The following is a 15,370-nucleotide window of genomic DNA, read 5'->3' as shown; positions in this document are numbered from 1 at the left end:
TACCAAACTTTTGTCTGTCCTGTATGTTGCACATATCACCTGTTTCTGGGACTCATCTTTTCCGTCACTCTAGGATGTTAAAAGATGAAGAAAAGTCTTAATTTTAATGTGGTTGAATTTATCTCTTACTTTATCGTTTGGACCGTGTGTGTGTGTGTGTGTGTGTGTGTGTGTGAGATTTAAGAAATTGTTTCCTACTCTGAATTCTAAAAATATTCTCCTATATTATCTTCCACAGATTTTTTTTGTTTTCCTTTCATGTTTGTCTTTAAACCATCTGGAATTGATTTGTGTGTGTGGGATCTGGGGAAGAGATCCAATTTTGTTTTCCCTACATGCGGATAATCACCTGTGCTAGCAACATTTATTGTCTACTCCCTCCTTTTCCCCCTGATCTCTAGTGACCTTGCTGTCATAAAACAGATTTCAACATGTGTGCATCTGTTTCTGGGCTTTCTATTCTGTTCCATAGGTCAGTTTGTCTCTATGCCAGTACCATTCTATCTTAATAACTGTAGCTTTCTAACAGCTCTTGATATGTTAAGCAAACCCCTCCATCTTGTTTTTCCTTCAGGAGTATCTTGGCTATTTTGGGCCCTTTGCAACTTGCATAAAATTTTGAGTCAGCTTATCAAGTTTCACAAAAAATTCTTTTTGTGATTTTGATTAGAATTGTATTGACTCCACAGAACAGTTTGGCGAGAACTGACATTTTATTATGTTGAACCTTCTAGTTCATGACCTGGTATTTTTAAAGTCCTTTAATGTCTTTGAATACATTTTTACTAATTTCCTTCATAAAAGGCTATCCATCTTTGCCTAGACTTTTCCACAAGCGCTTTTAAAGAATGTTCTTGAAGGGGCCGGACCTGTGGCCGAGTAGTTAAGTTCGTGCACTCCACTTCGGTGGCCCAGGGTTTCCTCAGTTGGGATCCTGAGCGCAGACATGGCACCACTTGTCAGGCCATGCTGAGGCAGCATCCCACATGCCACAACTAGAAGGACGCACAACTAAAATATACAACTATGTACTGGGGGGATTTGGGGAGACAAAGCAAAAAAAAAAAAAAAGATTGGCAACAGTTGTTAGCTCAGGTGCCAATCTTAAAAAAAAAGAAAAAAATGTTCTTGCAAATTGCATAATTTTGGGGGGAGGGGGGGTGTTGAGGAAGATTGGCCCTGAGCTAACATCTGTTGCCGATCTTCCTCTTTTTGCTTGAGGAAGATTGTCGCTGAGCTAAGAAGCTAACAGCTGTGCCAGTTTTCCTCTATTTTGTATGTGGGATGCCACCACAGCATGGCTTAATGAGCAGTGTGTAGGTCCATGCCTGGGATCCAGACCTGCAAAGCCCGGACTGCAGAAGCTTAGCACACAAACTTAACCACTATGCCACCAGGCCAGTCTGGCATAATTTTATTATTGTGGTAAAACGTATATACCATGTGTCAGTTTATGCATGTATAATTCAGTGACATTAAGTCCATTCACGTTGTGGTACAACGATCGCCACTGTTCATCTCCAGAACTTTTCCATTAACCCAAACTGAAACCTGTACCCATTAAACAATACTCCCCATTTCTCCTTCCACCCAGCCCCCAATAATCACTGTTAGACTTATTTTCCTATGAATCTGACTAGTTCTTCATATAAGTGGAATCATAAATATTGTCTTTTTTAATGATATATTTTTCTGTCTTTTTTGGAGTGAAGAAACACAATATTTTATTAAATTGTTTTTTATATTTAGCAACCTTGCTTAAAATATTGGATTCTAATAATTTAGCTGTATTTGGGTTTTCTATGTAAACAAGTATATCACATATAAATAGAAGGCTTTTTCTATTATTAAGCCTGCCCAATGAGTTTTAAATGTTAATCTATTTGTTTTTGTATCTAGATGTTGTTTGATTCATTTTCGTATCTGTTTGTTGCCTCTTTCAAGCTTTTATTTCTTTTAACCTAAGTGTTGTTGTTTGATATACAATTCTGATATAAACTCTTTGCCAGTCTGATTCTGCTGTCTGTTTCTGCTACTTCTTTCTGGTGGTGCTTTATTTGTGTGGGTATTTTGTGTTTGAACTCTCATTCCTTGGAAGTTTATTTCTGCCAGATGCTAAGTGGCAATACTAATTTAGGACCACTTTAAACTAAATTATTGACCCAAGGTGTTTGGAACCATTTGGTAGTCTGAATTTGGGCTGTTTACCTAGAAGAGGGCTGGACTTTTGAGGGTTTCTTGTTGCTTTGTGATGAGGGGGAGAGGGAATTTCACCAGGGCACGTTTTGTGATCCCCTAGGGAGGATTTCTAGCTCAGCCATACGTTGAGGGTATGTCAGGGTCTCAGCTTTATGAAGTCGTCTCTGGTCAACCTTGGTCTGTGCTCTCTGTCCTTTGTCCTGCGATGCTGTGAAAATCTAAGCTCAGATTTTTACCTGCTTTGGCAAATGCCTGCCCCCTTTAGTGATTTCAGTTACCAGTTCCTGTTTCATTCAGTTTTTACCTCCTTGCTAGCTCATGAAGGCATTTAAAAAGTTGTTTTTACATTTTATCAAGCATTTTAAGTCATTTTCACTAGGAGTATAGATCAGGGTAACACACCCACCATATTGTTGGAAATTCCTGTATCATTTTACTGTGTCATTTCTGGTTGCTTGGAAAGGAAATATGGGCTTAAATAAACACCTTAAATTTTATGAAAATGAAATGGAGAGTCTCCCTTTACAACTGCTAATTAATGATTTTTTTTTATAGGTGTCAGCTGTGATGCATGTTTAAAAGGAAATTTTCGAGGTCGCAGATATAAGTGTTTAATTTGCTACGATTACGATCTTTGTGCATCTTGTTATGAAAGTGGTGCAACGACGACGAGGCATACAACTGACCACCCAATGCAGTGCATATTAACAAGGGTAGATTTTGGTACGTATTTAATTACAGCTTTAATGGATTATCATTTAAAATTTTCTGTGTATGTGTGTGAAGAAGTAAAGGAAAGTGTTCTAAAACTATCCCCAGTAGCATACGTGAGGTTCCAAGTTCCTGAAAAGTAAAATGAATCTTACTTTGATATTCTGAGTAATTCTTTCTCTTAAATCATAGTTTACTTGTTTATGAAAGCCATTCAGCAATATATGCAGCTGACAGGGTATGAAATGGAAGAATGCCTCAGTAAAAAAGAAAGTGAAACTCTTCTTGCTAACAGTGCACAAGTGTTCTTGCTCTAGTTATCAGAAAGCAGATTATTTCTGCAGTAGATTAGAAGACATTGTCACTGCGTGAGAAAAGCTATAAATGTCTCACGCTATGATTTCTTACCTCGTCTATAAATGTCTCACACTATGATTTCTTACCTCGTCGGCACTTATCCTCTATCCTTTTGGTTGTAGCCATTCTAGCCAGTGTGAAGTGATATCTCATGTGGTTTGGATATGCTTTTCTCTGATGGCTAATGATGTTGAGCCTCTTTTGTCGTGCTTATTGGCTATTTGTATGTATATCTACTTTAGAGAAATGTCAGTTCACATCCTTTGCCCATTTTTTAACTGGGCAATATATCTTTTTATTACTATTTTTTTTTTTAAGATTTTATTTTTCCTTTTTCTCCTCAAAACCCCCAGCACATAGTTGTGTATTTTTAGTGGTGGCATGTGGGACGCTGCCTCAGCATGGCCTGATGAGTGGCGCCATGTCCGTGCCCAGGATTCGAACCAGTGAAATCCTGGGCTGCCGAAGCAGAATACACGAACTTAACCACTCCGCCACAGGGCCAGCCCCTATTACTAAATTTTAATAGTTCTTTGTATATTCTGTATACAAGTTTCTTATCAAATAGATGATTTGCAGAAATTTTCTCCTATTCTGTGGATTGTCTTTTTATTTTTTTGATGTGTGTTTTGAAGCACAAAAGTTTTAATTTTAGTGATGTCCATTTTATCTATTTTTTTCTTTTGTTGTGCTTTTGGTGTCATATCCAGAAAACATTGTCTAATCCAAGATGAAGATTTAAACCTATGTTTTCTTCTAAGAGTTTTATAGTTTTTATGTTTATTTCTTTGATCCCCTTTGAGTTAATTTTTATCTGTGGAATGAGGTAGAGGTCCAGCTTCATTCTTTTGCATATGGATATCCAATTATCCCAGCATCGTTTGTTGAAAATGATTGGGTATTCTTTACCTAATCAATTATCTTGAATGAAAATCAGTTAACCAGGGTGCAATGTTGGTCAAAGGGTACAAAGTTTTGTTACACAAGATGAATTAAGTTCTAGAGATCTAATGTACAGCCTAGTGACCATAACATTAACAATATTGCATACTTGAAATTTTCAAAGAGGATATATCTTAAATCTTCTCACTGTACACACACATAATGGTAACTATGTAGAAGTGGTGGTTATGTTAATTAGCTCGAACTGTGGTGATCTTTTTACAGTGGATGCGTATGTCAAAACATCAAGTTGTACACCATAAATATATAGAATTTTTATATGTTAAAGATAACTCAGTAGGGGCCAGCCCGTGGCCAAGTGGTTAAGTTCGTGCACTCTGCTTCGGCGGCCCAGGATTTCACTGGTTTGGATCCTGGGCGCGGACATGGCACCACTTGTCAGGCCATGCTGAGGCGGCGTCCCACATGCCACAACTAGAAGGACCCACAACTAAAATATACAGCTATGTACTGGGGGGGCTTTGGGGAAAAAAAGGAAAAAATGAAATCTTTTTTTTAAAAAAAAGGGTAACTCCGTAAAGTTGTTAAAAAAGAAAGGTCAGTTGACTATAAATGTGAGCATTTATTTCTGGGCTCTCAGTCTATTCCACTGATTTATATGTCCATCTTTATGCCAGTACCACACTGTCTTGATTACTGTGGCTTTGTAGTAAGCTTTGAAATCAAGAAGTGTGAGTCTTCCAACTTTGTTCTTTTTCAAGTTTGTTTTGGGTATTCTAGATCTCTTGAGTTTCTGTGTGAATTTTAGGATCAGCTTGTCAAATTTCTGCAAAGAAGCCACCTGGGGTTTTGACAGGGATTGTTTTGAATCTTTAGATCAATTTGGAGAGTAACAATATTAAGTCTGCCAATCCATGAACATGGGATGTCTTTCCATATATTTAGGTTGTCTGTAATTTTGTAGTTATCAGAGGATAAAGTTTTACACTTTTATGATTAAATGTATTCTAAAATATTTTGTTCTTTTTGCTATTGTAAATAGAATTTTTTAATGTAATTTTTGGATTGTTCACTGCAAGTGTATAGAAAAACAGTTGGTTTTTGTATATAGATATTGTATCCTGTGATGTTGCTGTACTTGTTTATTAGTTCTAATAGTTTATTAGTATATTCTTTAGGATTTTCTCTATACAAGGTCACGTCATCTGCTAATAGAGAGAGTTTTACTTCTTCCTTTCCATCTGGGTGCCTTTCGTTTCATTTTCTTACCTATTTACTCTGGTTAGATCTCCCCAGTAAAATATTGAATAGAAAAGGCAAAAGTGGACATTGTTGTCTTATTTCTGGTCTTAGGGAGAAAGCATCCACTTTTTTTACCAGTAAGTATGGTGTTAGCTATGGGTTTTTTGTAGATGCCCTTTATCAAATGAGGAGTTCTATTCTTTTTTATATATTTATCCCCACCTTCCCCAAATCTATCTAGCAAGTGTTATACACATAATAAATGGTCAATATATGTACTGGGTAAATATTTAAGATATTTAAATATTAAGATAGTTAAGTTTAAACCTCCCTAAAAATGAATGTGAACAAATCTATCACATAGTGAACACATCCTTCCATTTTCTCTTCTCACAAAATTGATCATATCCTCTTAAATTAGACATTTGTTTCATGTTAAGTAATGAGCTAATTTTTTGTAGTAAGGGGTATAACATACTAAATGAACTTTCAGTTGCATTTCCTTTTGTGCTCCTAATGGAGAAAAATAGACTTATTCCCTGAGATGTACTAATGAGGTAAATAAATTATTCCCACAGACTCTCACTAATTGGTCGTTCTTCAGTAACCAAGTTGGGCAGAATGTGTTATGGGAGGACCCCATTCAAGTCAGCATTGACAGGAGCTGAATGTTTAGGGCCTTTCCTGCTGTAAGAATAGTGTCTTGTATTGACAGATAGCTGCATCTCAAAGTTGGCAAATTGATCATGGTCATCTGTTCTTTCCCTCTGAGCACTTATGTTCTCGTATGTGATATACCCTGCTGATTCGTTGTGTTGACACTGGCATTGCCACAGTATATACAGAGATAAAGAAAAAACAAATTACAATAAAATTAGGACCAGATGTGAAATAAGAACTACTTCCAAATTAAGTGAAAGGATAAAAAGCTGTTTGTTTTGCATTTCTCTTAAGGCTATGGTAACAATATGGAGCAGGAATTTTGGAGGGTTTCGTGGAGTCGCTGGGAGAACAAGGCTGTTTCAGATGTAAACAGAGAGGCAGCTGAGCACTCCTTGACAGAGTGAGGTTGCTGGTGGAGATTTCAGGGGCACTTTTTTTTTTTTTTTTTACATTATTTTATCATAGGATTACATTTTTATATATTTAAAAAAATCATAATATTTCTCAATAGAATTCCACTTTATTTTTCAGATTTGTACTATGGTGGGGAAGCTTTCTCTGTAGAGCAGCCACAGTCTTTTACTTGTCCCTATTGTGGAAAAATGGGCTATACGGAGACATCTCTTCAAGAACACGTTACTTCTGAACACGCAGAAACATCAACAGAAGTGGTAAGTGAAGTAGCCTTGTGAATAAAATGATGTTGTAAAGTTCATTATTTCTAACATAAATCTAGGTCAGTATCATCTACCTCCTGCTAAGTGTACTGATACTGTTTGCTTAATAATCATTGAAAGTATCTTCTTTTTCTTTTTTTCCTTTTGGTGAGGAAGATTGGCCCTGAGCTAATGTCTGTTGCCAATCTTCCTCTTTTTGCTTGAGGAAGATGTCATTGAGCTAACGTCTGTGCCAGTCTTCCTCTATTTTTTGTACATGGGATGCCACCATAGCATGCCTTGATGAGCAATGTGTAGGTCCACACCCAGGTTCAGAGCACACGAGCTTAACCACTATGCAGCCAGGCCAGCCCCCTAAAGTTATCTTTTAACAACAAATTCTACACATCCTAGGAGTCTGTATGTGTGCCCCTCATTTGTCCACAGGAGGCTTTCTTGCCCTGTTCTAAAATCTGCAATCTTAACCAAATTCAGGATCCCTTCAGTAAATGCATTGTGGAAAGTTTAAAGCTCCCCAACCTGCAACATATCTCTTTTTATAGTATTCTTGCTACCTGCTTAATTATTCTGTAAGGAAACCTTCACAAGGAAATTTAAAGATCTTGGTCATTTATTAAGTAACAATCTATTGTCGTATTTCATTGTAATATTCACTGACCTTACTTAGTTTTCATCAGATCAAATCTCTTGCTTCATAGGTCAAAGCTCTGAGGTCCATGGAAGTTCCTCCTACCCTGATCTTTTTCAGTGGCTAAATGCCAAGGACTCAGAATAATACACGCCTTGCCTTGAAGTGTTTTTGGGTATTTTACTTGACGTCTGAGTCAGCATACTTCTAACTTCAAGAAATGATAAAGTGTACCCAAAAGAGTTCCTTCCCAAACCTTTACCATAGGTGGTAACAGATAAAGTGAGATGAGAGATTGAACTGTAGTTATGGAATTTGGAGAATTTTGGCACAAGCAGCTGCACATTGCATCAACTAGTAAGTGTCTAAGTGTACTAAAAAAAATTAACTGAAACTCAAGAGAAATAAAGTAGTGTGTGCAGGGACATATAGCTAGAAAGGGGCAGAGCCGGGTATGTGAACTCAGCCAGAGTCCCTCTGGGTTGTAGTGTCCCTACTTAATCACTTTTCTATTCTGTCTCCACTACAGTTGTGCTGGTACAGCTGTGAGTAATACAGATTCATATTCATTCCCACTTACACTGCTAGTTTGATGCTTAAAGTTGTTATAAGATTTATAGTTCAAACTGGTAGATTTACATTATGTAGTCCTTAAGCCCAATTTTACTGTCTAACAGCTCAGAAATGTTCCTATCGTACATCTTGGGGAGGCTTCAGAACACTGTTGTCGCATTTTACTGCTGTCCTTACTACATTCCTGTTATTCTGTAGAGAGGACTTTGCTTCCTTTTGGTCCACTCCCACATACCGCTATGAAGAATGCTGACTTGATTGCATCTCCATCCTGATTGCATCTCCATCCTGATTGTTGTGGAAAATTTGGAATAATTTCTCTTTGATTTCATTTCTGTTAAGTTTGGGTACTCTATTTACCTAGGTACATTAGGGAGGGGTTTCCCTAATTATAAATTAGGCATTCTTAAAATCATTATTTGCCAATTGGCCTTAGTGTAGTACTTTGATCACCCCACTGTGGACAACTACTCAGTTTTCCATATCCCAAACTGGAAGATCGAGTGGAAATTTAAGTCCTTTCCATGAATGAAAAGCTAATTAGTCCTTTTTTAAAATAAGAACCCACCCCTGGCAACCTGGCCTTTATTCTTTTCCTGAAAGTAAATACTTAGAATTTGTTTATGCACCTCTATACCTGATACACAGTTTGAGAATGAACTCCTCACCATCTGCAAATGGTTTTGTGATCTGTCTCTCCTAAGTTGTGTGCAGTTATGCCCCTTCATTAAGTTCCCAGGCTTTCAGTACATAGCTCAGGGCAGTGGCTGTCCTGTTTTTCATATTGGTATTTGTGGTATTTTTAAGGATTTCTCCCCCTCCTCACTCTTAGTCTTTGTGTGAGCACTGCATCTCCCTCTGTTCCCACCCATAGAACACCCAGACATTTCACAGTGAGAAATGGCAAGCAGACGAGAATCTGGTATGAAGGTGCAGGTTTCTTCTTCAAACCATGTGAGTCATGTCCTGGATCCAGGGCTGGCGTTCATCAGGTGCACTCCCTATGACTCACTGACTAGTGTCCATTCTGAAGGGTGCCATACCACTTGTTAAATATTTTGAATGCTTCTCTCTATATATATGAAGCATGTTTTATCAGCTCTGTTAACAGTTATATGTAAATGCCCAGATGATATTACCACGTGTGCCCTTTCACTGCCACCCCCACTCCTACTATGTTTTGCCAGAGTTATGGTTAATCAAACATTTGGAATTCTGGAGTTCAAGAATAACTCAGCTCATTTTGGTGTGGGGTTATAGTCACAGAACAACTGACTATATCTCCTTTTCTATTCCTTTTTACATTTTTCTTTCTAGATGCTCAATTTACTATCTTGCCTTGCCCTGTGTTTCCTGCACATGTCCTCTAGACCACTAGCTTGTACTTTCTTGTAGGACTTAAGGATCTCTCTCCTCTAACCAGCATCCCTTTGGAACATTTAGGAGCGAGAGGCTATATCACTGCAGATAATACTGTCACCACTAGTAAACGTTTTACTGATACCTGACATAGCTAGTAAGAAAGTCTACTGAAGGTTAATTTTTAAAGCAACTTCGTAGTTTTTATCTATATTTTTCAGACTCTTTTCACCTAAGGACTCCAAGGCCCCAATCTAAGATTAATTTAAGATTCCTCAAGAGGCTTTTGATTTTGAGAGTGTGGAGGACCCTTCAAAACCAGATACTGTAAAAAACACCATCTGACATAGAATGCAAAGTGAAGGTGATTACTAGTTAAGAATTTAAAAAGCGGATTGAGTATAGTCTCTTTATGTAAACACCAAATATGATAAACAGTGTGGTTTTGAAATTAAACAGAAGTTCTTAAAAACCCTTGTAGTTATCATGAGATTGGGAGATTGGGACGACTAAATGGATTTTGGCTGTGGGAAGAATTAAGAGGGAAAGTAACACAGTGTGTAATTGTCAAAAGGCCATCAACCTGGTAGTATAAGTGAGAAGTAGAGGTCCAGCGGGATTGCAAATATGAAGGATCTATCGAGGAAGGGTTAGGACTGTGGAAGAAACACCGGGGGAACTTTTCTTTGAGCATAAAAGGGCATTAAGAGTGGCTCCAGTGGAATTTTTCTTAAATCTTACATATGAGCTGACTTGTACTACAGCTAGTTAGAAAGTCTTCAGGGTTTTCTGTTGTTGTTTTTAAGTGAAACGTGCCTTTACCATTAATTAATGATGTGTAATTAATCTTTCAGTTCTTTGTTTAGTAAATCGCTTGCAATTTATACAAAGAACATTATACTTAAAAGGTAAAGGCACTTTTGGTTCACCAACGTGTTCCGCTCACTTCTAGAAACACGCGTTATAATGCCCTGATCGTTGTGGCAGTCCTCTGATGGTTCACTGCTCGGAACCCTGCTTTCTGGATTTCCTGTAATCATTTACTCTTTGTTTTCGTTACTCTCCAGGAAAGGGATTAGGGCATCTCCAACTTTTAGGTGATCTTTATATATGTTAGTGATACATTTCTTTATTTCCTCCCTTTTTATTGAAGACTTGGATGTGTTTGTAACAAATTGAGTTTAATTTTGAAATAGCATGGTTGTGTTATGTCGCAATTATAGTAATTTGATAAGAAATAAAAATCAAGAAGAATGAATGATTTTAGAAATTTTCCACAGTCTGACTTTAGACAACTTTATTTGGAATAATAATTCTTTTTTTTTTTTCCTTTTTCTCCCAAAGCCCTCCGGTACATAGTTGTGTATTTTTAGTCATAGATCTTTCTAGTTGTGGCATGTGGGACACCGCCTCAGCATGGCTTGATGAGTGGTGCCATATCTGCACCCACGAATTGAACTGGTGAAACCCTGGGCCACCGAAGCAGAGCACGTGAACTTAACCGCTCAGCCACGGGGCCGGCCCCTGGAATAATAATTCTTAAAGAGAAAAATGATGACGTGAAAGGACTTTTAAATCTTCTTTTTTAAATTATTCAGAATAATCAGTTTTAGCTGATAATTTATTTAATATTTAAATATCTGTTGCAGTGTCAATTAAAGGGAGCCATAGAGCACAGAATAGAAATTATTGTCATCTCTGTGGCATTTGTCTATAAACAATTAGATGCATTTGATCTCTAAATTAAACAGGAGGTAAGTATTAAATCAAATATACTATAAATCAAAATAACATGACAAATATGATTTATGCATGAAAGGGTGTGGGAGGTGACATTTTTTAAATTGTCTATAGGACTTTTAAATCTTGACCATCAATATATCCGTATCTCATTGAAAGACCATTTCAATTCAATGTGTAGATATATAGACCTAACTTTCCAACACGTATATTTCCTCATTAGGAGCAATAATAGTGGAATAAACCACAATTTTTGTAAATCTTCTCATCTAATCTTGTACACTTTCTTAAATATTATAAAATTATCTATTTACTCTTATAATCAGGTAATCAAGAAAGGTAAGTGTTTAAAAGCCAAATAGACATTAAAAGAAAAAATAGGCTTTGATTAACTGTTACTGCTTGCATTCTTCTTCTTCTTCTTTTTTATTTTTTTTTTAAAGATTTTAGTGGCTGGCCCAGTGGCACAGTCATTGAGTTTGCATGTTCCGCTTTGGTGACCTAGGGTTCCCCGGTTCGGATCCCAGGTGTGGACATGGCACCACTTGGCAAGCCATGCTGTGGTAGGCGTCCCACATAAAATAGAGGAAGATGAGCACGGATGTTAGCTCAGGGCTGATCTTCCTCCAAAAATAAATGAATAAAGATTTTATTTTTCCTTTTTCTCCCCAAAGCCCCCCAGTACATAGTTGTGCATTTTTAGTTGTGGGTCCTTCTATTTGTGGCATGTGGGATGCCGCCTCAGCATGGCCTGATAAGCAGTGCCATGCCCATGCCCAGGATCCAAACTGGCGAAACTCTGGGCCACCAAAACAGAGCACACGAACTTAACCCCTCAGCCATGGGGCCGGCCCCTGCTTGCATTCTTCTTTATCAAAGAGTGCAGTTCTATGCTATCTGCTTATCTGTAATCCAATAACAATATTGTACTTAGTAATAGTGGAGAAATAGGTAGGATTTGAAAAATATAGTTGCTATAGGCAACCATATTGTCGCTACTCAACTGCATTTAGCTAGACAGATTACAGAGGATTAGGATTTGGTACTTTTACCATTTGTGCTTTTTATTACTTTTGACTTAAAATACTTTTTATTTTATAAATCACTTTTTTCTGTCTTTCATACTTGGTTATCTTTGCATATTTCTTAATAATAGTTATTTTGAGCACATTTACTTGTTTAAAATTAGATAGTGGCACTTTTCATTTTCCTCTTAAGGGTGATACAGCCATTAGTATCCCAGCAGAAGGTTTTTGAATTGATGGCAGGGAAGGAAATGATAGGAGACACTTTGGGAATTCCAGATTTGTTCTAGGACAATCTTATATGTATGTGTCATGATATTTTTTAAGATATTTCTATAAATTAGCTCCTTAAGATGGTATGAAAACCAAGAGGGGAATCACTTCAACTATTGTGAAAAATCAGATCATAGTAGCTTTTCCAGGAAGGTGTCCGTGCCTGCTATTGGAGAGTATGTTGTTATCTCTGGGTAGGGTTTTCATCGCTCTTTACTTGCCTCTGTGTTGAATTAAAATCCCACCAGGGAAGGTGAACAGGCCGTTTTCAGAATGGGGAGAACGCTAGGTGGTAAGATAGGAGCAGGTGTTAGAGCCATTCGGTTTGAATTTTTTTCTTCTCTGGCCACTGATCTGGTTTCTTCTTTGTCCTGTGAAGTACTTATTTATCCAGTTCAGTGTCCAGACAGCTAATTTCAAGTCAGCGCATAGAAGTGTTTTGCAGTGTTTGCAGGAAGATTTGTAGGGAGGGTGGTATAAATTAAAGATGGGAGCTCTCTGGCAACTGCTGGCGAATTATAAGGTAGCTCAGAAGTTCTTCAAGCACTTTTCAGCCTAGTCTCTTGTCCTCCTAACACCCTTTCTTTTCCTGCCCTGCCCCTCAGATTTTTTTAAAAACTGGTTAAGAAAATTATTTGAAGATGTCCACCTCGTTATTCATAGATGATGTCATTTTTTCTAGGAAGCTCTTCCAAACTTGGCCTCACTTAAACTGGCTATACCCTTGAGAAGAGAAACATACGAAAGTTTTTGTCATCGCCAGACTCTAATTTAAACTCTTCATAAACAACATAAACCCACTAGTTTAGGTCGAGTTCATTCCTGATTCTTTACTAAAATTGTCGCTGGCTTTTGGGCACTGCCTCCCTGCCTCTTCCCTCTGCAGCTTTCAGGTTCTTATTGACACCATTAAGCAGTAAGAGCTTCCCATTTTCTTTTCTTTCTCAAGTCTACAAGTAAAATATATAGCTTATCCCAGGGAGATAGAAAAAGTAGAGATTCCATCGGGAGTTTTCTTCCAGGTGAGCATAAGTGCTTGTATCTGGACTGCACTGTGGACGGGATAGGGGAATAGGAGAGCTCTGACTCCTTTGGAGTTATTTTTCTTTGTGGCTCAGTTGTAGTTTTTCAGGTTTCTGAATTCCCAGTACATCGGTGTACATATGTAATTTAAATTTCTGTCCAAGAAACATGTTTAAAACCCAAACTCAACTATTTAGAACTTTTAAATCGTGTATAAAAATGTAGGGAAAATTAAAACTTTTTGTATATAACAAAAACTCTCTGACATTCTAAATGCTGATCTTTAGAAGCAGGTGACAGTTCCAACCCAAGCATTAAGATGGGGAGAATGGAACTGGGGAGAAATGTAAATTCAATATGAAGTAACTCATACTTAATTATAATTTCAAGATTTCACTGCAACAACAGAAATTTAGATTGTAATTGAGTTGAATAGTGTGCTCGCTCAAATCTTGAAAAGACCTATATCTTGGCAAAATGGTTGGCTAAGGTGCAAGTAACTACAATTTAGATGGTTCTAGAAGGCCCAAAGGAGTGTATTGACCATGCAACATAGATTTTCCACTAGTGCTATATGTATGTACTCAAAGCAAAACTCTAATATGCAGTGTTATATCTGCAGGTTTTATAAGATAAACTGCTTTTTTTTTTTTGAAGATTTTATTTTTTTCCTTTTTCTCCCCAAAGCCCCCCAGTACATAGTTGTATATTCGTTGTGGGTCCTTCTAGTTGCGGTATGTGGGACGCTGCCTCAGCGTGGTTTGATGAGCAGTGCCATGTCCGTGCCCAGGATTCAAACCAACAAAACACTGGGCCGCCTGCAGTGGAGCGCACAAACTTAACCACTCGGCCACAGGGCCAGGCCCTAAGATAAACTACTTTAATTGGGCATGTCATCCAAAAACCTAAAGTTGTCAATTAGCATTAGTAGTCGTTAGCTCCATAGAATGTCTTTTTTTTTTTTTTTAAGTATAAGGATTAAAATATAATGCATGTAGTATTGCCCTGGGAAGGGTAGCGTCAGAAGAAATGCTGTTCTAGATCATTCCTTGGTCAGTTATTAAGGACAGCTTGGAAAGGGAAACATGTCTTTCATGAGACCAATATTCATAACTTCTGAATGTATCTCTCCAAGTTTAACCAAGAACATTACATTTAACATGTGACGTGCGAGGTATTGCTTCCTGAAGTTGTCAGATTCTTGGAGTAAGGCACAATGGCTGTCAGTATGATAACAAATTTAAAACATGCCTTCTACCCACATAGTCTGTATAGCACGTCTAAAGACCAGACTAGCTCATTTGACGCAATTGGAGAAGAATGCTGGAAGCAGTCAGGGAGGGCTTTGTGATTTGAGGTAGACCTTGAAAACTGGGTATGATTTCAAAAAGTGGACAGAATGGGAAGAGAATGGCATTATTCAGAGGGAAGAGTAACATGAACCAAGACACAGTGTTGAGAAAGAACCTAGTAGAGGGAATGGGAAGGTATTGATTGTTGTGGGAGATAGTAGAAAATAAAATTGAATCAGCCAGCTGAGTATGCCGGATAATAGAGAACCTTTAAAACCAGAATCTTTGTCCACTTGGTTTGGTAGACAATAAAGAAACCTTTTGGCACCTGTACAGAGAAATGTCATTACTTTTTCCAGCATCATGCCACCGAGGCTGTCGTTTGGGAAGGGAAGGAGGGTAGGGTTTGAGTGATTCTGTAGTTCTTTAGAAACAGGAAGAACCTAATCATAATGATTCTGTGGGTGAGTGTGGGGAAAAAAGGGGGTAGAAATTACGAAGAAGTTGTGCTGCCCTGTATAAGAACATGGTTGCCAGAGAAATGCATCAAACATTTGGTGTCAATAAAAAGTAAAAGTAGAAGACGATGTAGAGAAATCACAGCTTTTGGACAGATATTCTCAAAAGGGAAATGTTTCTCATGCATCTAAAAATCTTATACATGCAGTCTTATGATATTGTAATAATACTGTACATAGTCCAGCA

General features: G+C 37.6%; 1 protein-coding gene across 2 annotated transcripts in view; it reads left to right on the top strand.

Annotated features, from left to right (window-relative positions):
• The window catches only part of KCMF1 (potassium channel modulatory factor 1), a 67,080-nt gene that overhangs the window by 38,245 nt on the left and 13,465 nt on the right, over positions 1-15,370 (top strand). For both annotated transcript variants that reach the window (XM_023618814.2, XM_070236218.1), the window contains exons 2-3: positions 2,755-2,922; positions 6,607-6,746. In XM_023618814.2, the coding sequence (XP_023474582.1) occupies positions 2,755-2,922; positions 6,607-6,746 (308 nt within the window). The remainder of the gene's footprint in view (positions 1-2,754; positions 2,923-6,606; positions 6,747-15,370) is intronic.

This window comes from Equus caballus, chromosome 15, assembly GCF_041296265.1.
Source record: "Equus caballus isolate H_3958 breed thoroughbred chromosome 15, TB-T2T, whole genome shotgun sequence".
NCBI lineage: Eukaryota > Metazoa > Chordata > Mammalia > Perissodactyla > Equidae > Equus > Equus caballus.
Note: the sequence above shows the minus strand (reverse complement) of the source record. Positions and strands in the feature narration are given on the sequence as shown.